This window comes from Pseudorasbora parva, chromosome 3 (genome assembly GCF_024679245.1).
Source record: "Pseudorasbora parva isolate DD20220531a chromosome 3, ASM2467924v1, whole genome shotgun sequence".
NCBI classification, from domain to species: domain Eukaryota; kingdom Metazoa; phylum Chordata; class Actinopteri; order Cypriniformes; family Gobionidae; genus Pseudorasbora; species Pseudorasbora parva.
This window is the reverse complement of record NC_090174.1, coordinates 47,170,297-47,195,154: the sequence shown is the minus strand read 5'-3', so window position 1 is coordinate 47,195,154 and position 24,858 is coordinate 47,170,297. Positions and strand designations below refer to the sequence as shown.

Here is a 24,858-nt window from a genome sequence, read left to right as displayed (position 1 = left end):
AAGATTACAGAGACTTTTACCTATTGTAAAAGGTCCGGAAAAATGACCTCGGGTAATACTAATCCCGTTCGAATAGACCCACTGTAAAAATGTATGGTAAAATTCCATAATTTCCTGTTTAAAAGTAAAAAAAGCGCATTTTGCAAGCTTGGAGGCGCTTGAAACATTCGGTTGCATTGTAGGTGGTGGTGGGTGGGACAACTCTGTGGCAAACATCCAGCATTTTCCGCATATCATTTAAAGCAAAAAGAAGATCATAAGCACTTATTAGAGGCACAACACTTATTTTATCTCTAGGAACGTGTCTATTACCAACACAATCCAATCAGAATCGTTAGACTGGACCTAACTGTTTATTAAAACACACACATATTATATAGGAGATGGAGTTCAGACTGGTGCTCATGTTTTGTTTACTCACGTGATAACAGCAACGTCATACGCACATTACGCACAATGTCACGGAAGTTACCATGGTGCCTAAAGCAAGTTACTCCTTCCACTTCTGCTAGTTTTACTGAGATGTCTTATCCTGTGTGAATTGGCCATTAATATTACAGATGGCCTGAGGTAAAATTACTTTACCCCCACGTACCCATGTTAATCTAATCCCGTCCGAATAGGGCTTTTGTGTAGCCTTCAGATTAGCTCAATAACAGTTTGCAAAGAGCTTCATGGAATGGGTTTCCATGGCCGAGCAGCTGCATCCAAGCCTTACATCACCAAGTGCGATGCAAAGCGTTGAATGCAGTGGTGTAAAGAACAGCACCTCTGGACTCTAGAGCAGTGGAGACGTGTTCTCTGGAGTTTGCCGTTTGCAGGAGAACGGTACTTGCCTGACTGCATAGTGCTGAGTGTAAAGTTTGGTGGAGGGTGTGGAGTTGGGCTTGGACCCTTAGTTCAGGTGAAAGGAGCTCTTAATGTTTCAGCATACCAAGACATTTTCAACAACTTCATGGGGATGGCCCCTACCTGTTCAAACATGACTGTGCACCATTGCATAAAGCAAGGTCAATAAAGACATTGATAAGCGAGTATAGTGTGGTGGACTTTGACTGGCCTGCACAGAGTCCTAAATTCAACCCAACAGAGTATAACTTTAGGATGAATTCTAGCTGAGACTCTGGCTTCTAAAAGAATGATATAGAAATTCCAATAAACCTTGTGGAAAGCCTTCCCAGAAGAGTTGAAGCTATTATAACTGCAAATGGTGGGCCGACTCCATATTAAACCCTACGGATTAAGAATGGGATGTCATTAAAGGTCATGTGCATGTAAAGGCAGAATTGCCAAAAGTTTAGGCAATATAGTGTATTTATGAATCAACTGCTCATTTTAAAAACCTCCCGGTCTATTGAAATTCGTTTTGACATCTGTGTCAAACATTAAAATACCCATGGTAACTTTCGTAAACTTTACAAAAGTAGATCCACTTCACAAGCTGGTTACTCTTCGACAGCCATGCCATAGAAATTTACAGAGCTCAAACACAGTATTTTAAAGATGGCTATGTGCTTTGTTTTACATAAGGTCTATTAGACGTCTTTCTTCACAAAGTGTATAAAAGTGTGTTACCTGCCATCCTGTCGGCTGAGTGTGTATCCATATTCAGGGTTATGCTGAAACGTGACATTCACACCAACGAGAGGAGTTCCATCAGAGGCCAAAACCTGACCTCGAATTACACACACTCGACTGCACAGAAAGAGAGAGAGAGAGAGAGAGAGAGAGAGAGAGAGAGAGAGAGAGAGAGAGAGAGAGAGAGAGAGAGAGAGAGAGAGAGAGAGAGGGAGAGGGAGAGAGAAAGAGAGAGAGGGAGAGAGCAGTCATTGCAAGAGAAACCAAAGGATCTGTTAGAAGAGATCGAAACTGAGAGAGGAGCACTCTCTTTTCAGTAATCCGAGAAAAATACAATAGATGCTTCAATCGATTCTAAACTTCCTCAAACTAGACGATGACAGCAAAAATCATTTTGAGAGATTATTTTTTAGGGTGAGTCACACTGCTCATAGTAGCTAGCTGGTATTGTATCAGCATATGAGAGGAAACAGTTCTTACGCACTAAATGCGAAATGCTTGAACACATTCATCTGTGAATGGACATATTTATGGACTTTGCATTACCATATTCATACTTTGTTTTGGGTCTTTTAAGGTTGGTTATTGCATTTTATGTAACTGTTTTTTTGTTTTTAAACACATGGTGACGGCCCTTTTGCAATAGGCTTCTGGGGGTCCCCCTAGGTCATATTAAGATTTCCTTTGGGGGTTGGGGGGTGGGTGTTCCGAAACAATTTTCTGTGATAATGACAATTAACACTAACTGTGACTTATGTGTGTTTTTTTTTTAAAGCAAATATATTCTTATAAAAAAGGTGTACATAAAGATATAAATGCCTACATGTCATAATGGATAGGATAGTCATTGCATGTATTAGAATGACCTATTTGCTGTAATGATGAATGAAATTGGCTACTTATTTAACCAATAATGGCAAAACATGAGTTAAAACGTGTTTAAACTGACTCATCAGGTTGAGGGTGTCTATATTCTGCCATGTAAATGGAAAATCCATGGTGCAAGTGCAACTGGCTTTTAAAGGGAATGGGAGATGAGACTTTTTTTGGTTTATTGCACATTATGCCAAAAACACACCCATTACTCATTAAGAGAATAGGGAAGAATAACTTGCGCTGTGCGCTTTAGATCATGCGATTCGATCATTAAAATAGGGCCCTTAGTCTGCGATACAACCTTCTTAGTGATGACCTGTAATAATTCAAAACATGAATCTCAACTGTGTTGTTTTGCGATTTTGATTGTGTTTTTGGTTGCACTTACGCAACGCAACCTCTATGTGATAATACAAAGTCTTCTTTGTATTTAGAAATATTGTAATTCCTAGCCTTAGCTTTTAAGAAAAGCTTTTGAGTTTTACCAGATTTAACCACTTCAGCTCTGCAGCACAATTTGCATTTTTTTGAGAATTAGGAATATCTGAATTTAAAAGAGCACCCTACCCACATACATTGGAGTAAATTGATAAAAATGGTATTTTAATCTAAATTTTAACACAGTGGTGGAATATTGCATATATTCTATTGTATATATTCACAATCTTATGATAAACATATATATAAAAAATAAATATTTTGATTTATTTTTAATTAATTTGTTAAAAAATCTTTTTTTTTTTTTTTTTTTATCATTTTGTTATCCAAGCTTTTTGGAAGTTTCTGTTGATTCAATAAATTGGCACTAAACAGGGGAAAAATGAATTTTCTTAATATCTCCTTGCAAATAAAAATTTATCTGACCAAAGTGTCTAACTCATCTCCATTGACATAAACTGGCCACTAGGAAATCGGAAAGAAGGCTCCGCCTCTTCAACTTTGTAAAGGGAGATCTCGGGCTCTGATTGGTCTAGAATCATGATCCACATCTCTATAAAGAGCTTCTCAGCTTTTCTGTCTGGTGCAATATGTGATGAAATCATCAAAAATCCTAGCTAACATCGACAATCAAAACTAGCAATAATAAGAGTATTTGTCTGCATCACATGTTTTGATCTGGACATCTGTGACATATTACAGTGTCATTTGGCCATGCTTACTCACAGACATGTAAAAATAGTCTAATTTTATAGGGTTTGAGGCTAGTAGCTTTACAATGAGTTTGTGATCCGAACAGGAATATGACTCATGTGTTTGCTTGTTCAAAGGAGTCATTTTCATCTTTGTGATTCTTTTGATAATAAATATACTGTAAATTTTTGGATCAGTAAAATTAACTGCTCAGCGATATTCCTGAGGCTGATAGCTTTCATTTGATATATGACTTGTCTATTTTAGGTGTGTTTGTGTGATAAAAATATTAAATTTTATATTATTTGCATGATTTTCTCAGGGGGGGTGGGGATTGGGGGTCGAATTCAGACCGTATTATTTTCTTCTATGTAATATAAATGCAGAAGTTATTGGGTTATTAAGAAAGCTGAGGTTCTAATCTTTCAAATGATACCATATATGTCTAGTTTTGTGGTGCGCGAGTTATAGATTTTTAAAAAAGATTATGATGATGCAAATTCCAAGAGGGGGTGCAGAGCTGAAGTGGTTTTAATAAGCGTTATGTAGAGAGTGTATTTTATATGTAATTTACATTATATATATGAGATGACATTCTTTTGATTTGTGTTTAAACTATAGGTGAAAGTGCAATAAATCTAATAAAACATTTTAAATAACAGCAATCATGCTCAGTAATCAGCATTACAATTTATAAGCAAAATAATTGTAAATATCAGTTGATAATTACAATGAATAAAATATGACTAAGTTTTTATTGAACCTAGACTAAAATTCCCTTTTAAAAACTGACTTTTTAACTTTAAAATAAATGCTGAATTTTTGCTGTCTGTTTGTGTGAAAAAACAAAGGATACAAATTTCATATGAAAAATAAATATCTCATAAATTAGCATTACCTAAAGTTATGATTGTACTACCAAAATAATTGTAAAGAATGAGAAGTCCATGACCTCCTTCTCCCAAGCGACTCTGGATACTCTGACCTTGTTTTTTTCCAGTGCTTTTCCAGCCAAAACATCGCCAACATTAGCACGCAAGGGCACGCTTGGGTTTGTGCGGGCTCATTTCAATTTCGCATATGAATGAGGATGTCAGAGCAGATGCGGGCTGGTGGCTTAAACGGCCAGTCGATGCTGTCAGTCGTGACCAAAGCCTGTGCTAAGATGTCTATAGCACTCTGGAAAAAAATTATACTTGATGTCGCACAGCCTGTCTTTGGTTTTACCCAAAAATCTCAGTGGGATCACACAGCAATCATAAAAAAACGGATAGGACAATAGGGAAATGATGTGCACGTAAATACAATCATAATCATGCCAACAAATCTTTGAGTATCTGGGAGAGGTCAAGATCAAGTTCGGTTTAACCTGTGATAAGTTTATGTGTGCGTGTGTGTTGGCTGAGTGTATTTGAGCTAATATTTGCCAGTGAGTGTGTTTATCACCTGCTGTCAAATGGCAGGTCCCCTGGCAGTATGTGTGTGCTGTCCCGTCCAATGAGAAATCGCACACGGTCGAAGAACTGACGTGAAGGGCGTGTCTCAAAAGGGGCGTGGCTCTGCTGAATGATGTCACGGGGGTCAGGCGAGCCTTGGCACAGCGGGGCACTCACACACACCTGCTGACTGCAACAGTCTGGGTCGACACAGTCCACGAGACCATCTGAAACACACACACGCTTTACATGCGGAGACATGTAGCCTTGATGCAGCTTGCCCTTGCTCTGTGTGTGTCTGTGATCTCATTTGTCAGCTCCATTAAAGGGGATCTGTGTTTTTAACCTCCCACAGGAGAAAGTCTCAGAGAGAATAACCCAGAAACCTCTCTCTCTCTCTCTCTCTCTCTCTCTCTCTCTCTCTCTCTCACACACACAGACACACTCACACACACACTCACACACACACACACACACACACACACACACACACACACACACACACACACACACACACACACACACACACACACACACACACACACACACACAGTTTACGTTGATAGATTTAGATTAAAAGGACATATTAGAGACTTCTATTATTTATATATAAAGCTAATGATTTACCACTACAGACTTTTTTGCATTTTTATAATACCTGAATACATTTTTATAAATATATATATTTTTCCAATTGAGAACATCCACAAAGGGAGGTTTTATCATATGACAGGTTTTGTTTCGCATTTTTGCAAATCATTCAAAGGTTTAGGGTTGGTAAAAAATGTAATGGTTCTGAAAAAAATATTTCATGCTCAACAAGGCTACATTTCTTTAATCAAAAATACAATCAAAGCACTCAGTAATACTGTGAAATATTACAATTCAAAATAATAGTCTTTTTTATTTTATTATTACGAAAAATAATAAGTCATTCCTTTGATGGAAAAGCCAAATTTTTACCAGCCAGTCATTACTCCAGTCTTTAGTGTTAATATTTTTATGACAAATAATTTTTTTCCCCAGAATTTTTTTCCCCAGAAACAGCTTTATAAATGTTGAAATGTCTTTCCTGTCACTTTTGATCAAAATTATATATCCGTGCTGAATCAAAGTATTCATTTATTTAAACTTTTGAACAGCAGTGTAACTAGTCATGCTTAGAACAATGCATCTGTGAGACTGTTTCTGTTAACCTAAAGCTTAATTTATCCTCTCTATGTCAACCTCTCAGCACATCTCCTATAGGATTCTTTACCGCTGTCATTATCTTTACTGTCATTGCACTCGGTTTCCATGACAACGTTACAGCCCGGCCCACTCCATCCTGACTGGCACACACAATGCCAGCCGCTCTGCTCCAGTGTGCAGCGTCCATTACCGTTACACAACCCAGGGCATGCATCTAAGAGAGAGAGAGAGACAGAACATCTATAATAACGACATTCTCTCTTCAAAAATCTTTTATATAAAGACATCACAAAGTCATCTGTTCATTTCTTCATTCACTCATCACACACACACTTACCTTTATCAAACAGATCCAGGTAATGTGCTGCTGAAAGAGTCACAAAATGAAAGACGGAGAGAACAAAGAAGAGAAATTACATTTGAGACATACCTCAGAGAAACTCTGTGTGTGCGTATATGTGCAATTTTTTTTAAGTGTCCCTGTCATTTGCTGCCTTAAGCGTATATTTGTCCCCTGAGTTTCACAGACTGTTCTCATCATGAGCACCACAATTAAAGGAACTGTGGCTTGGAGGAAAAAAGAAGGAAAAGGAGGGATAGAGTGAGACGGGCAGAAAGAGAGAGACTGTTTAGTTTATACATCATCTACAAGGCAAAAACACGGCTCCAAGTTGGTTCAGTCAGTTGATTTACATGTTTCATAAAAAATGCATGACACTTGTCAAATAATCATTTAAAAAGACAAATAATCATCAAGACATGATATTTACAAAGTGTCTGGAGCATGATTCCTAAAGATTTCCAGTCAAAATGAGGATTGTTTTTATGCTAACGTGTTAATCAAATGTGACACCCCGCTGTCAAAGGGGTGGCAAAGAGTCGGATAAATATCAAGAGAAAAGAAAAGAAGAAAAAAGGCATTGTGAAACAAACTATTTTAAAACTATTTACACAGAGTGCAAAGCAACTGATTCCACACAACCTTACTACCACTTCTAATTCTTGAATAATGATTATACATGTAGTTTCTTAGACCTTGTATTAAAGCCAACATTTTATTTACATACTATTACTTTATAAGTAAATCTAAATTATACATACATTATATGTTTTAATGTATTTATTATGTATTGCATGATTATGAAAGTAAACAGAAAAAAGCTAAAACGTGAATAAAACATCTTGAAAATATATTTTAAAAATATATAAAAAGTTTGGGATCAGAAAGATGTTTTAAAGTTTTTAAAGGAATTTCATATGCTCAACAAGGCTGCATACAGTTAAAACAGCAACATTGTCATGGTTGGTTGCACCGATGAGAGTTGTGAGGCTGGATCTAATCGCAAAAGTCACTTAAAAGGATACTTCACCGCTTTTTCATATTAAACTATATTATTCCGTTAACTAAAACGAGTTGATACATATCTCTCTCGTCTCAGTGCGTGCACTTAATCGCTCTGACGCACTGTGACATTCTGATAGCATTTAGCTTAGCCCACTAAGCCCAGTTCATTCCCTATGGTCCCAAACAGAGATCAAGTTAGAAGCGACCAAACACCTCCACATTTTCCCTATTTAAATACAGTTACACGAATAGTTGAACGATCCAGTATGGTGACACAAAATAAAACATGGCGCTTTTCTAAGCGGATTAAAAAGAAGAACTATAATGTATGGTGGAATAGCACTTAACAGGAACAAAGGAAACAAGAACCAACACATGTAAAACAGAAATCTCCTGTTACAAATATTATAAAATAGAATTACAAATTTGAAATACAGGTTTTATATTTTATGTTCAAAAGAACAGCATTTATTTGAAATAGAAATAAATGGGAGCTCTAGCGTAGTTCAACCTGGAAAACTCCTATGTTACGTCATTCACTAATTATGTAGCTATCCAATCATTATAAGTCTTCGGTAGTATATAAGTTCTGTTCCCACCTATTACTATAGCCCCTTTTACACTGCGATTCTGGCAAATACACGGATAATGCGACCTGGCATTTGTTCCCGGGCCGCTAGATTTGGTCCATTCACACAGCCCACGAAATAGCGTAATATGTGCGCTTTCACACACAACCCTTAACGGTCCTGGATCGCGTTGACACGTGACATCCTGATGTGACGTATAACGGCGAGCAATCTCAGCTTCAGTGCGGATAGTAAGGAGCTCCGTGGTCTCGACTTGTGTCCAGTTTGCGCATGTTTCTGCTTGTTTAATTTTAGTTTCTTTTGTATACAAACACTCTCTGCGTTTAAAACACCGACTAGCTCTTATGGCACTGCAGGGTTGAAAAAACAAGCTCTAGGAGACGCACGATAACTACGTACACGTTGCGGCATTAGTTTTGGCTTTTGTTCACACAGCGCTCGTCCCAGGTCGAATCCCGCAATGTTACTAGGTCCCCGACCCGGGTTCAATTCGGTAATCAATTCCGGGACGTGGTTGCTTTCACACAGAAGGCGACCCGGCAATGTTCCGGGAATATTGCGGGTACGACGTGCAGTGTGAAAGGGGCTTATGTTTGCAGATACTGACGCCGGTGTTCACCCCCATCCTCCCCGTCCATACATCGGGGGTAAGCTCCGCTCCTGCCTGCATCTTCACGCAGGAACTGCAAGCATCCGTTACCTTCCGGATTCGGACTATAGACGGGGCCTACGCAAAAACTGTATCATTTCATCTATGATACTCATAGTAAACAACTGTAATTAAATCTCAAAATGTAGTTTTTGAAATGAAGTCTTTTGGGTAGAAATATATTTCTTTACTGTCACTTTTTTTATTTTATCAATTACTCAACTTACTGACCCCAAACTTTTGAATGGTAGTATATATAATATTTTCTAATAATGTGATATAATATAATACAAAGAGTTTAATTCTGACATACCAATAGTGCAGTGCTCTCCCTCCCAACCAGGCTGACAGACACACTGTCCGTCCCTGCACTCTCCATGCTCTTCACAGATTGGATGGCATGACTGTTTGTCACAAGTGGTGCCTTCCCACCCCTCCTCACATTGGCAACGTCCAGCAACACACACACTGTGGGCGCTGCAGGGAACGGGGCAAACCTCTGAAATGAGTTACAAAGCGACAGAGAGAAAAGACATTTGTTACCATTCATGAAGTTTTTATTTATCTCCATCACAGTGGTCTTGGATTTTATACTGACACCAATTGGATGCATGAAGTATTGTATCTTTACTAACATCAAAGCAGTTTCTCTTTTGTTTTGTGTCTTTTTGACTTTCCTCAATTTCATACTAAACATACAGTATATGGATATTCTTGAGTTCAATCTCAATGATTTTCTGTGTGTTGTTGGCGGTTCATGCTGGTACTCAGCTGGCTGCTGCACTGTACCATGACTGGAAAGCCAAGAGCTCTCTTCCTGCTGTGGTTATGTTTCTTGTGTGGTCGTGTTTACACTCTGCAATTGACATCCCAGAGTTTTTTTTCCCTTGCTCTGTGACATGGTTGCTGCCGGTCGTCATGGTTCGTTTCATCGCTCTAGTAGGGACTGCTTGTTTGGACATTTTTTTCCACTCATTCGATTTGGACTGCACGTCTTGACCACTGGCTAAAAGTACTATATACAGTAAAATATTATTCTTTACTATTGTGTTATGTCGACATGGCGTGCCAATAATGGGGTTAACCACTCCATGTAGAGCAGGGAAGGGCAACTTCCCTGCAACTGCCCTAAAAGATAGAGGGTATGCATTGACATCACTTTCCAGCAGGAAAAGGCAGGAATGGATTTAAACTGCGAAAAAGTGAGTAAAACAAACAATTATAAGTTTAAACTCAAGTTTGAACTGCATATAATGTTCCTTAACAACTTACCAAACATCCAGTGATCCGTGGATATTGACAAGCAGCAAGGAATCATGTTTCCTGACATTTACATTGTCCCAATTTCAATGCCGGGTAAAAAAATAAACAAATTTGCCTGTGAACGCTATATAAATACAATATAGGTAGGTCTAAATCCGGGTGATCACATATATAAATGTTATATATATATTAGCTTTGGAAAAAAATAAGAGACCACTACAAAATTATCAGTTTCTCTGGTTTTACTAATTATAGTTATGTGTTATGGTAAATTTATTCTATAAACTACTGACATTTTTTTTTTTTTTTTTTTTTTACCAAATTCCAAATAAAAATATTGTAATTTAGAGCAACATCTGGCCAAAATAACAAAGATGCAGTGTTGTCAGACCTCAAATAATGGTATGTTTAAATCAATATGAATGTTTTAACTTAGGAAGAGTTCAGAAATCAGTATTTGGTGGAATAACCCTGATTTTGAATCACAGATTTGTTGCGTCTTGGCATGCTCTCCACCAGTCTTTCACAATGATGTTGGGTGACTTTATGCCACTCCTGGTGACAAAATTCACTCAGGGTCTGGATCTGGTGGTCCTTCATCCACACCTTGATTGATCTGGCTGTGTGGCATGGAGCATTGTCCTGCTGGAAAATCCAGTCCTCAGAGATGGGGAACATTGCCAGAGCAGAAGGAAGCAAGTTTTCTTCCAGGACAACCTTGTACGTGGTTTGATTCATGTGTCCTTCACAAAGACAAATCTGCCCGATTCCAGCCTTGCTGAAGCACCCACAGATCATCACCAATCCTCCACCAAATTTCACAGTCGGTCCGAGACGCTGTGGCTTGTAGGCCTCTCCAGGTCTCCGTCTAAACATTAGACGACCAGGTGTTGGACAAAGCTCAAAATCGTACTCATCAGAGAAGATGACCTTAATCCAGTCCTCTACAGTCCAATCCTTATGGTCTTTCGCAAACCTCAGCCTGGCTCTTCTTTGCTTCTCATGGATGAAAGGCTTTTTTCTAGCTTTGCACGACTTCAGTCCTGCCCCTAGGAGCCTGTTTTGAACCGTCCTTGCTGTGCACTTCACCCCAGCTGCCTTTTGCCCTTCTTTTTGTAGGTCACTTGATGTCATACTATGGTTGTTGAGTGACATACGAATGAGTTGGCGGTCCTTCCTGTCAGTGGAGAATCGTTTTCGCCCCTGCCGGTCTGTAACTTTGTTGTCCCCAATGTCTGCTGCTTGACCTTGTTCTTATGAAAAGCAGTCTTTGAAATTTTAAGGATAGAAGCAACCCGACGCTCACTGTATCCCTCTGCCAGTAAAACATTCTCACTCAAAACATTCCTTTTCAACTTTTTTGGCATGGTCAATAGTTATTTTTTGATTCCAATTACTTTTGAGGTACTAATAGCACTGTTTTTGCCATCCAACTGGTCATATTGCAAGAGGATAGTGATGAACACAGTCCACAGTAGTGTTTTTTTTTAATACTTTTCCTTATAAGACACAATACTTTTCCAAATAAGATTTGGTTAAGGTGATCACCCTTACCAGCACCTCATTCAGTAGATGAGGTGTGCCTGTGTTGGAATTCAACAGACATTGGAATGGAATGCCTTCCATACTTGTAGAGATACTGATTTAATGAGTGTATCGCAAAATTATGTTTGGCGATACTGTATCGATTCTCAAAAACACTGTATCGATATTTATATATTTATTTATTTCAATCCAAGATACATGGCTTTGTGTTCGAATTAAAACACAGACTATATACAACCAAATCGCTAGATGGCAGTGTTATCTCAGAACGTAACTGACGCGGAGACAGAGAAGCGCAAGGTGAATGTGTGTGCATTAGCATTAGCAAACCTCGCAAGATTATAGAATTATTCCGCTCCCGCGGTTTACAGAGCTGAAGTGTGGACTCATTTTGGCTTCAGCTACAAAGAAGCCACTAAGGAAATCGACAAGAGTCATTTTGTTTGCAAAATAGGCCAAAGTTAAAATCCAGTAGCCTACTCAGGAAACATTGAATCTTAGAGCTTAAAGGCCCATTGAGTTTTGGAACATACCAGGTTATTCATAACTTTAAGGCTAACACAGTCATACTAAAAGCTAAAAATATTAAATTTTGATTTCAGTGGACCTTTAACATCCCGACGTCATCCACGCTGCTGAGAAGCGTTTTGATAGAATATAGCAAATTTTCCTCTCAAAACTGACAGCGGTGGCAGCAAAACGAAAGCATCTGATCATAGCGATGTGGATATGAATGCACCAGCTCTGCAGTTCAATAGCCTACTTGAAATGGCACTTTATGCATATGGTTGTGTTCTTTATTCTTTTAAATTAATCTTTCTAAAAAAATAATTAAAAAACATTCTTACAATATCGTAATATATCATATCATACCCCCCGGATAGTGATACGTATTGTATCGCCAGATTCTTGGCAATACACAGCCCTAGTACATGGTGGTCATAAAAGGATGGACATGGTCAGAAACAATGCTCAGGTAGGCTGTGGCATTTAAATGATGCCATTCAAGAAAACATCGCCATTTAGTATCACCATTCAAGAAAACATCCCCCACACCATTACACCACCACCAGCAGCCTGCACAGTGGTAACAAGGCATGATGGATCCATGTTTTCATTCTGTTTACGCCAAATTCTGACTCTACCATCTTAATGTCTCAACAGAAATCGAGACTCATCAGACCAGGCAATATTTTTTCAGTCTTAAACTGTCTAATTTTGGTGAGCTTGTGCAAATTGTATCCTCTTTTTCCTATTTGTAGTGGACATGAGTGGTACCCGGTGGGGTCTTCTACTGTTGTAGCCCATCCGCCTCAAGGTTGTGCGTGTTGTGGCTTCACAAATGCTTTGCAGCATACCTTGATTGTAACGAGTGGTTATTTCAGTTAAAGTTGCTCTTCTATCAGCTGGAATCAGTCGCCCATTCTTCTCTGACCTCTAGCATCAACAAGACATTTTCGCCCACAGGACTGCCAGATATTTTTCCGTTTTCATACCATTCTTTGTAAACCCTAGAAATAGTTGTGCGTGAAAATCCCAGTAACTGAGCAGATTGTAAAAAATACTCAACAACCATGCCATGCTCAAAATAGCTTAAATAACTTTTCTTTATTCCATTCTGACATTCAGTTTGGAGTTCAGGAGATTGTCTTGACCAGGACCACACCCCTAAATGCATTGAAGCAACTGCCATGTGATTGGAAAACATAACAGGGTCTGAAATTGTCATTGTAGGTGCATGTCAACTGTGAGAGGCATAATCTAAAAAAAAAAAAATCCAGAAATCACCTCCTGGGACCCACAAAAAAAAGTTTTTCGAATTTTGTATTTTTTCAGGTCATTAGATTGTTTAGAGCATAAGAAACAAATGGACACATTATTTTTTTTGATTATATTATATTGTATTATATTATATTATATTTTGAAATTATATTGTATTCATATGTTATGATATGTCCTCTGTAGTTGACACCAGGACTCAGTTGTTAAAAAAAAAAGTATGACATGCAATTGCATGTATAGGCATCAACAATAGGATTTATTTTTAATTTATGAATACATTTTTAAGTTTCAGGATATTTTTTAAACAATTTTTTTTAAAAAGATGATTCTGAGCTATGTTATAAAATATTTAACTGAATGCTTTGACATACCATCTTACTTTATGCAATATGTGGGTAAAATCGCCATACTTGGATTTTCCCATTCAATACAATGTTTTCTTGGTACAACATGTAATGAAAAAAAGAAGTGTAATAATGGGAGTAATAAGTGGCAACATTTTCATAATAATAAGTAATATTTCATAGGAATATTGATATGTAATTTATTTCCCTATGTACTTGTTGTGTCTCCAAAATGCCTGATAAACATGATTTAAGTCCTGGTGTCAGTGGACATTTATGAAATCAATGCCTTGTTTTGTAACACAAAGTCCAATTTTGATTAGAAACCCCATAGCATTTTCCTGAGATGCTGATTTATAACAAACAATTTGAAAATTATTCAGATTTAAATGACAAAATATTATCGTATTTCCATAAGAGTACTAAACATGAATGTCAGCCATTTTTAAAGACCAAGAAGTTGTTGTTGTCCTGGTGAAACCTCTAAACATTTGGTATCTGTGCAAAGCCACGAATGTGCTCTATAAAGAACATCCTAACTCAAAACAGTGACATGTATGATGTCACAGAAATTCAGTAAAATATAATGTCTACTACAGTGGACAAAAGTCTATTACTTGGTCCCTAGAGGATATATGATTTTTTAAAACTATTTATTTGTATGATACAGCTGCAATTTTAGATGTGTTTTGTGTGTTTTTGCAGCATTCACGCTCAAAACTAATGCTTCGTTCAGTCTTTTTGCCACTCAGTGGGTATAACGACAGTCACTCCGGCTGACGATGACTTCACGTGCATTTCCTCTATTTTGATCCATCCTTAATCAAACACATCTGGACATGGTAATTAATGTCTTCAGGGTTATAAGAAAGCTACGGGCAAGTCAGTTTTTATCAGGGTTTGATCTAAATTCTGCAGGACAGTGGCCCTCCAGGACTGAAGTTGACTATCCCTGGTGTAGAATAAAACAGGTTTTACTCAGGAAGAGTATATGACTGGATTCATCTCATGCGACTATAAATAATTTTTGTCATAATTTGTACAACTTTTTGAATTAGTAAAAAAATTCACACTTCGTCTCCATCTACGTTCTGCTTTATCAAACCAGCCTAAACTGTCCAAATGTTACTGTGGTCATGAATTCAAGACAGGGTTTAGTTTTATGACAAAAACAATTTCCCTGAACCAGTAAGATATCTCTGCTCTCTGGCCCTCAGACAGAATGGCTTTGTCTTCATGCGTACTTACAGGATTCGTGACGGGTCAAACTGAGATGACAGTTTTTCATATCTTAAAAGTCACTTAAAATCAGCTGCCACATTTCTCCTCAGTAACTGCAGCACTGAGTTTTGAGCTTGGACAGCCTCTCCTCTGTCTTTCTCACTTCTATCGCCCTCTACGTCTCGTACCATTCAAAACAAATTATCCTTGCTGTTCTATAAAGCACATCGGACGAGAGTTCTTCCTCTCAATCAGACGTGAGATATAAATGTCTGGCAATGACATGAAGGGCATTAAACCGGAATGTTTATTAATACACACATTATCAATTTAACTGCTCTGCCGTGGAAACGGGCAGTTTCATGCTGTAATATTCATGCATTTTGATAAATATTGCATTTTGATAATCTAATATTTAATAAATGCTATCATATTCTTGCCAGTGGCCAAAAGGCAAGAGTTACAAAATCCTGCCGATCTTCCAGAAAAGCAATCTCTCTGCAATAAAACAGTGTTCTTATTTAAATATCATCATTGTTAACCAGGAAATGATGAAAATGGTGGCACGTTCGATGAATAGGGTACAAAATAGGGCCTGAAATTCTTATAAAAGGATCTTACTCTGTTCTTCACTGTCAACAAATGGTATGGTAAAAGGAGGCGTTTAACCGTCAAAACATATTGATCGTCAACCTCAGAAGAGATCAGACTAAATATTTTATTTTCTATTCATTTTATTTGTGGTTTCCAATATTTGCAACCTTGTAATTGTTCATATGGGACGTTTAATACATTAAATAAATATTCAACTTAAATAAAAATGACAAAATGAGTAGCAGCTTGGAAAATAGAGTTGCAGATTTAGCCAAAATTATGTCAAATGACCAAGCTGAATTTAAGATTGAACATTAGTCTGGGGAGTCTGCTCTGTATTTTCTACAGCACAAGAGGTGTGTTAAAAAAGCATTATTCAAATGACTCTGTACGCAATTGGATAATCCTTCAACCAATCAGACCAGGCGTGATTAACGGGCAATGAACCATCGCATCTCTATTGGTCATCGTGTTAAACCCGCCAATAGCGTGGCAGGTGGATAAGCCAGTCTGCGTTTGTTTCCCGCAAAAGTGTAACAGAAGTAATTGAAATTAATGTACAGGTTTCCAGAATGAGTTGCAGGGCGTAGTCAAATCGCTGGCAGATCAGGCTGGGTTTACCCAGTCTATCAAATTAGGCTTGATACCGTAGGATCAAATGATAATCTGTAGTTATTCAAATAAGTTTTATGTACCATAAATTAATGGAAAATATTCATTTTACCATCCCTTTTTTTTTTTACATTGACTGAGGAAGTGAGATGAGATTATTTACTTATTCAAGAGTTGTCCTCTTGTCCCACTGTAGAAAGGGATACATTTTGACAAATAGTGTCAAAATTATGATGTTGTATGATTTAATTTGTAGGATACTATTGCAAACGTCAAACCCTTGGAGGTGAGATCGGCAAAAATCTTCACATTTTGTGTTTACAACTGGCTATTCTTCATGCTAGATTCATTTTATATTACATAATACTGTGCTTTTCCTGATATATCCAATAGTCTTCAACCGAAAAATATGGAATTTAGGCCGCTAAAGCTTTTAAAATAGTAATGGGATACCAAAGTGTACCGTATTCATGAACAGTGCTTGGTATATATCATGCATTTAACTGCAATCCTCTCCCTCCATCTGTAAAACACAAGGAAATTCTACAGTCCAGCAGGTTTCATTTACGAGATGCACAATCAATCAGACAATAAGAACGACTCAGTTTTCTCTCTATTAAAGAAAGTACATTCCCCTTTTACAATATATATCACATTACAATTAAGAGCAGATCCATACTCCTGCACATAGTGCCCTGCTTTACTCTGTTAGACAGGAGCGGAACTGGATTTGGAGTTTTGGGGTCAATAGTAACTGAATCAAACTAAAATCAGAATGAGAGACGCGTGACCAAATTATGAAAAAGCACTTTCAAGACCGGAAATACAAATGATAAGATGGAGAAAGCCTTGGTGCATTTTTCTATGTGTGCATTGATTGTAACTTACCAATGGAGCAGTCTTCGCCACTCCAGCCCTGCTCACACACACACACCCCTGTCTGGGCTTGGTACGTTCCATGACCTGAACATTGTTCTTTACAGGCAGGAAGTGCCGTCTCGCAGCTCTCACCTCCCCAGCCTGCGGAACACACACACTCACCGCGCACACACACACCACGACCTGAGCACAAGGGATCCACGCAATCCACTGTAGACACACAACCAAACACACAAAAACACAAGATTTACACATAAATATTTGATTAAAGGTGCATGTAGGATGCATGTGTGTATAAAGCCATATTCAAACGGTTGTTTTTTTTCACACAAATTGGGTAGAAATTGAGGTGCAAATTACCTCAGAGACATCTAATCCCATCCAGATAGGAAAGCGTGTGATTGCAGTATATTATTGTTTTTGCAAAGCATCTCCTCATATATTTTGACCCGTGTCAAACACCATAATTACAGCTGAATTTCTTGTGCTGTCTATTGCATTTTCATTATAGATTTAGAAAATTAATTCTTGGAAAAATAACATCTGTGCTTAGCATAATAGTTGTACTGGTAAGTGAGACATATAAGACGGTGATTATTGTCACGCTATGGCCAATAATAGTTAAATAGTGATATTAAAATGCCATCATATTTTTTTCCAAATAAATAAAAAAATGCAATCATTTGAAATGCTACAGTGTATTGTTTAGGCATCACAACATTATTATTATATATAGTATAATTTCTTTTTTAACGGAGCATAAATGATGACCAAGATCATTTAAAAGTAAAAATAGTGTGTTTTGTGTGTGTGTTTTGTATTTTGCGTCGGCAAAATGAATAAATGTAAATGTAGTAGGAAAATGTAATCTTTTCCTTAATAGTATATATTATAATCATATCATATAATCTCTATTCGGCCTAAATCAAAACATGAAATCATGAGTCCTCTCCTCTGTTAATAATTATAAATCAAACGCTTAAACGTTGAGAAAATGAATTCTGTCTGAATAGTGCTTAAGACCAATACAGAGCCAGTGAAACATAAAAAAACACAGTTAGAGGTAGTGCATAACAAAAAAGAACAAGGTACAAATACATGGAAATTCCAATTACAACAGAAACAGTATGTTCACTTCTGCGTGTGTGTGTAGATGCGGAAGGTGTCTGATGGAAAAGCTAATTTGGTGGATGGATCTACATGGGATTAAATTGAGTCTCTCTCTCTAGCTCTCTGTCTCTCTCTCTCTATCCCTGAAATGGCAGCAATGAATTTTCAGCTTAATGGTTATGGGAGAAAGTGTGTTTAAAATCCAATTACAGGACATTCATCATAAACAAGCCATGGAGATAGACTTGTAGCTCTGTACGCACACATGCACTCGCACTGAGCATGATAGTCATGATGCAGATGAGGGTTATTTGTGCTTCAAACTCAGTCTTTCTATCTAAAATGAATCTAGTCCATCGAAAGCTGAAAATGTTTAAATGAAACATTTGAGAGAGTGTGTGTGAGAGAGCTTTACCTTGCTCACAGTTATCGCCCTTGAATGCAGGAGCACACACACAGATTCCATTGACACATTCTCCATTGTTGGAACAGGTGGGATCGATACACTGGCCTTCCTCCACCTCACACTCCGCCCCTTTCCATCCAGTGTGACACACACACACACCTTTCTCGTAATCGCCATTACCACTACACAGCACTGGGCAAGAGTCTGAAATATACAAAAAGCATAAATAATCAGATCTGTATAACATTGTGCAAACAGTAGTTTATTTAAGACTGCAATGTTGTTTGATGGCATTGTTTTACAGGTAAAACTGAGTAATTATATAATGTTCATTATTTTTATTTGCATAATTATACTGTGTATTATTGTGTTATTATGATGATGTTTTATTGTGTTCAGTCGTACCTTTTGAACAATCTGGCCCCAGAAAGCCAGTGAAACAGTGACAGTGTCCAGCGACACACTCTCCGTTACCGTTACAGTTAGTGGAGCAACCATCTATTGTTTCTGAACACACAAAATTATTTCATAAATGTATCCATTTCTATCATTAGCAAGCATTTTTACATCCTAAAACACATGCAATCATTAAATAATTAAATTGCATTTCCAGCGTGATCTCTCACCTATGGGTGTGCTGTACACTACAACCTGTTCCATCTTGCGACCATCATTATAGAAAGCCAGGTACCAGGTGCCTACATCAAGGTATTCCACAAAACCTGTCTCCTGCAGGGCAGACATCAGCAGACTCCGTGGAGGAGGGTTCGGAGTTTTGACATTCCGGGAATCCTGCTTTATCAGCTGTCTACCATCCAGCAACTTCACAAAGTCAAACTGGAGAAAAAGGACATATAGTTGCTTATGTGTATCTGATCTAAATTGTGCTAAAAAGAACATAGCACAGATCGACAGTTGAATTCATGCCCTTGACACCCCTTGGCACCGATCATCCATAACTTGGTGCTCTGTGTCTCAGAAGCCCTCTGTACTCTACCCTAAGTGATGCTGACAGCCTTGGCATATTCGCAGGAGAAAACAAGCTCCTATTTATATGTCCAATACTTGCCAAAACATGCATCCTACAGAACTGGAAAAAGTATATCAAGTATATTCACCCAAAACTGGCAACCCCTCCACTACATTACATTAATCTATAGAGTCTGAGTGTTTCTGACAAACTTTCTGAATGGCTTGAAATCTGGGAATCTAGTTTCAGATGCATTAATATGAAACCATGATACCAAACCTATTCATCATCTGCACCTGTAGGAAGTCTCAACTTTGTTAATGCATGGCATCCCATACATCATTTTGTTCTTTTAATGAGAAAAAATATGGAAAAAAAGGTAAACCAATATAGACTGTACATCGTAAAGTTAACTAAAACAACAGTGGGAACAAATAAAAATAGATATAGTGAGATATAGTGCAAAATAATGTACAATGAAGTGCAGTACCAGTGCAAAGTCAAATTAAACGCTAAACAGTAAACATCACATTCTCTAGCAGTCATCAGCCTGCACAACTCTCACTAGCTGGTCACACGAAATGCAAGTGGAAGAGTGGATGTCTATATTTAAAGCATGATCATTCGAATATACTTCTGGGTTTCTACTGATACAAAGCCATATGCGAAATCGCTGAAGTAACCCTTTAATTTTCCAGTGATGTTCTTATGAACTTTTCTCTTTTGTAATGTCCCTTAGGCATCTCTCTTTCAACAGTCTTTCTTCTAATCTGCCTCTTGCTTCTCTCTCTCTCTCTCTTCCACCATCATACTAATGCTGATTGGCTACATGTTTGTTGTTGGCTCGATCCGACGAACTTTCAAACAGCGTTTTTCAAATACCGCTTACCCCACCTTTAGAGGTTTAGTTCACCGAAAAAAATGGAAATTCTGTCATTAATTACTCACCCTCATGTTGTTCCAAAACCACAAGACCTTTGTTCATCTGGAGTCACATGGACTATATTAATGATGTCTTAACTACCTTTCTGAGCCTTGAAAGAGGTAATTACATTGCTGTCAATCAAAGGGTCAGAGAGCTCTCGGATTTCATAAAAATATCTTAACTTCTGCCTTGAAGATGAACGAAGGTCTTATGAGTTTGGAACGGCATGATGTTGAGTAATTGATGACACAATTTCCATTTTTGGGTGAACTAATCATTTAATCAAATTTAAACAAAAGGAATAAAATAAACCATGTAAATTCATTAAGAAATAAAAAGAAGCATCAGTAGGGTAAAAACTTTCAAAAACAAATAATATGGACAAATAAAATAAGATTATCAGTAGGAATTATTCTGTAGATTATTATTTAATAGAGGTAGAGGCGGTGTTTAGCCACTAGATGACGTCAAGATGCGAACACGATCATTTTCTGGGCCTGGTGTCTATAAAAGCTTTTCTTTGACTAACAAGGAAGTTTTCAGCTCTGAAATTTACCGGATAATCTTATATCACCATGATCTTAAATATATCAAAAGCTCAAGGGAAAGTTCATTTCTCAATTCATCACCCCTCTACAGCACCTTTGTCAATGTAGAACCCATAACAGGTGCCATATCACATTTATTTCTTCCTCAATAATGGTGCTAAACGGCACCAACAGTAGTTCTTTGGCATGTAAAGAACCTTTAAAGGGGCTTGGAAGGTTCTTTGTACGGCAGTGGTGCTATATAGCACCTTTATCACCCCAAAGAACCACTGAAAAAACACTGAAAAACCATATAGGGGCTTAATAGTTTCTGTATATGGTAACGGTGCTATATAGCACCTCAGTCATCCCAAAGAATTGGTGAAGAACCGCTGAAGAACCACTGAATCCCTAAGATTTGGTGCTATACAGCACTAAAAGCGGTTTCCCTATGATTACAAGCCAAAGAACCACTTTTAGTACTATATAGCAGGAATGTTGTTTCCAGGATCAAGAAAATATGTCTAACTCAGCAAAATCAGGATATCCGAGCAAGCAGTGCCAGTAGCATTCCATTGCAAAGTTCACTAGTGCTGGAAAAGCTCCATAAAGCTTCCGCTGTTAGGGATATTTGCTCCCCATTCCAGGAGGGGGGGGGGGGGTAACTAGGACTCATCCCCTTCCCATGCTTCAACATACATACACATCAGAGAAACAGGCCTGCAGTTTGAGCAAACACGGCCAGGCACGCTCACATTTACACAGTCCAGATTGCTGCAAAGACTACGTTTACATCCAGGCGTTTACAGCTCACCCTCCGTGCTCGTTTGACTCAGCCTGCGATCCGCATATCTGTGTTCAACGTCTGTCTCATCACCCCGCACTACTGTGTCACTTCCCTCCTGTAAGTGCTATGAATCTATCTCCAAGGAAACTGGAAAAGATACGTGGCGTGTGTGTCTGTCTGTCTGTATTTGGGGGGGGGTTGCCAGTGTTTAGACAGAGCTGTTACAAACATCAGAAACATCAATGAGCGGCGTTCTCCGAGGCACTACAGAACCCTCTGGCTATAATGAGTCCCTCTCCTCCTCCGGAGTCACTCTGGAAGCAGTGGAGGCACTGAAGCCCTATCGACTGTAATGACTCTCACGCTGACAGGCAGGAGCCAGCAGGGCAGCAGTCGCACCAGAGCCCCACTGCTTTTAATGACAGCCAGAGAAACTGAGGAACGATCGTGGGAGCTGCAATGGAGTTGACAGTCTCAGTGCAGTAGCGATCTGTCAGGCCTCAGTGAACACACACACACGCAAACTCGCACTCGCCGAAGTAGACTCGTGGAAACCGGCATTGTAAACATCTCTATTCTGATGCACACACAAAAGAAGCCTTTTCATTAAGCAGGAACAATTAACCAGTCTTCTTGCTTTGCCTTCGCCTACATATGCAAGCCCATATGCAAATGAGGTACAAAGGAGAAGCCTTAAATTGAATTACACCAGGCTCTAATTTCTTGAGCAAAGTGAACAGTTAATCTCGGATGATATCCTGAATAATGAGATGTAATTAGCATGTTGGGGTCGTCTGAAGCACCTCGTTAGATACGCTCCTGATCCTCCTTGTTATCTGCCAGTCATAACAATATGTACTTAGACATCGTTTACCAACATGAGTTATGACAAAACCTGGGCACAGATACACAGGTCTGATAACACACTTCGTTTTCATGCGCACACGCACACGCAGACACACACACACACACACACACACACACACACACACACACACACACACACACACACACACACACACACACACGTGCATGCACGCACGTACACGCACAAACATACACAAACACAGTTCGGTTTTTGTAGATTGTGGGGACTTTCCATAGGCATAATGGTTTTTACACTGTACAAACTGTACATTATATGCCCCTGCCCCTAAATCTACCCATCACAGGAAACATTCTGCATTTTTACATTTAAAAAAAATAATTTAGTATGTTTATAAATCCATTTAATCCACCATAGGCTGGTCCCCACAATGTAGGTGATCTCTGGTTTATATTACATTGTGGGAATACACACAAAATGTATAAAAATATTTTATCATTAATTATTAAAATTTGTCAATTTAAATGTTAATTTAGCATGATTATACAAAAGTGTGAGAAAAATAATGCTATTTTTTAACACATAATAAAAGATCAGAACAGATGAGTCTCATAACATGTTTTTCAAAACTTGAACTAGTTTTAGACACGGCTTACGGCGTGGGATGCAATTGATTTATATTCAATGATCTGGAAATAAAACAATCAATTTGGCCCCTTTTCATAACTTCCACTCAAAGCTTTACTCATTTGTCACAATTTGTCTTTGAACAATCTTCATTTAGTGCTTTTCTTTGCAAACATCAGTATGTGATCAATTCCGATTACAGTGTTTGTTGTTGTCTTTTGTTTTTTTACAATCACAAGGACACATTTTTCAATAATTGGGTCACTTTTTTTTAAAACTCTTTACACAGTTCTCCAAACCAACTTTCAGCTCAGCAGAGAAGTTAATATCACATTCAAAATGCATTAAAACTACCAAAACACTTCATTCATGCCTCAAATAAAACATTCTTAGATGCATTTCTTGCGTTCATGTAAAAATGTACCAAATTGCTGATTCAGTTTTGTATTACGTTATTGTTTTGAACATCTTTTTATAAAAAGTACATAGAGTTGTGTTGGTGTTTGTGTTGGAGCGAGAAAAGAATTCATGTAATCATAGAAATGATTAAATGTATGAATTTTGTGCCAAAGCAATGATAAAGTATTTCACAGTTTAGCCCACATAGACTGATGTTGTGCTCACTGGGGGAAGAATTTTTACATATTGAGAAATGTGTCCTAGCGATTGTAAAGAAACAAAACAAACAAACTTGTAATTTACTGTACTGTAAATAATTATACATCTTTAACAGATTAAATATTTATACAATTCAACAATGTGCATAACACTAAAAGAAAGGACTTGGGTTATATTTTCTATATTGATGTTTGCATGTTTTGTATGTGCTTGCGTGTTTGTATTACCTGCGTGTGAGTAGGTGGTATATTCCTCCTGCCGTAGATACCCAGCAGAGCGTCCCGTGTAAGTGAGATGTTGAACTTGACATACTCGGGGTGGTGAACCATAATGTGAAACCTCCAGAAGAGACCAGGAGGAATTGCTTGGACCAGCTGTGTCCCGACAGCCACCTCTCCCCTCTCGATCACCCTGCCTCGCTGAATCACCTCTTTATCTGTCAAGCCAAACGGAAAAAGGAAACTCACATATTTATTTCCCATATCATGTCCTATTTCCATGATTTATCCAGAGCCAAAAAATATTTTTATAAAATGATTGGACCAAGTGTTTGCCATGCGGATCTACAACATAAGCTTTAAAGCATTAGTTGATGCCATTCATTCATGTCGTTCCAAACCTGTATGACTTTCTTTCTTCCATGGAACACAAAAGGAGACATTTTCAATTATATCCTGGTCGCTCTTTTTAATGCAATTACAATGATAGTGAACTGTGGCTTTAGGCCTTCAAAAAAGACACAAAAGCACCATAAAAGTAGTGTATATGGCTCATGCACAATATTCATATTCCATATGATAGCTTTGTGTAAGAAATGAGTGAAATATTGTGCAGATTTGATGGTGCTTTTTGACCTCATTCACTTTCAGTATGTGAAGAGTGGTCAGGGTCTTCTTCATACATTTACAGGAAGTCATACAGGTTTGGAACAACATGAAGAAGAATAAATAATGGCAGTTATTTAACTATTTATTTAAAATAAAAAAAATAAAAAAACATTTCCTCTTAAATCAAGTAGTTGTTAAG

General features: G+C 37.9%; 1 protein-coding gene across 1 annotated transcript in view; it reads right to left on the bottom strand.

Moving 5' to 3' along the window:
* The window catches only part of tenm1 (teneurin transmembrane protein 1), a 209,271-nt gene that overhangs the window by 52,935 nt on the left and 131,478 nt on the right, over positions 1-24,858 (bottom strand). Inside the window, 10 exon segments of the mRNA XM_067439223.1 lie at positions 1,576-1,695; positions 5,032-5,248; positions 6,280-6,426; positions 6,550-6,579; positions 9,110-9,295; positions 17,046-17,246; positions 18,562-18,756; positions 18,958-19,059; positions 19,179-19,389; positions 24,060-24,268. Of these exon segments, the coding sequence (XP_067295324.1) occupies positions 1,576-1,695; positions 5,032-5,248; positions 6,280-6,426; positions 6,550-6,579; positions 9,110-9,295; positions 17,046-17,246; positions 18,562-18,756; positions 18,958-19,059; positions 19,179-19,389; positions 24,060-24,268 (1,618 nt within the window).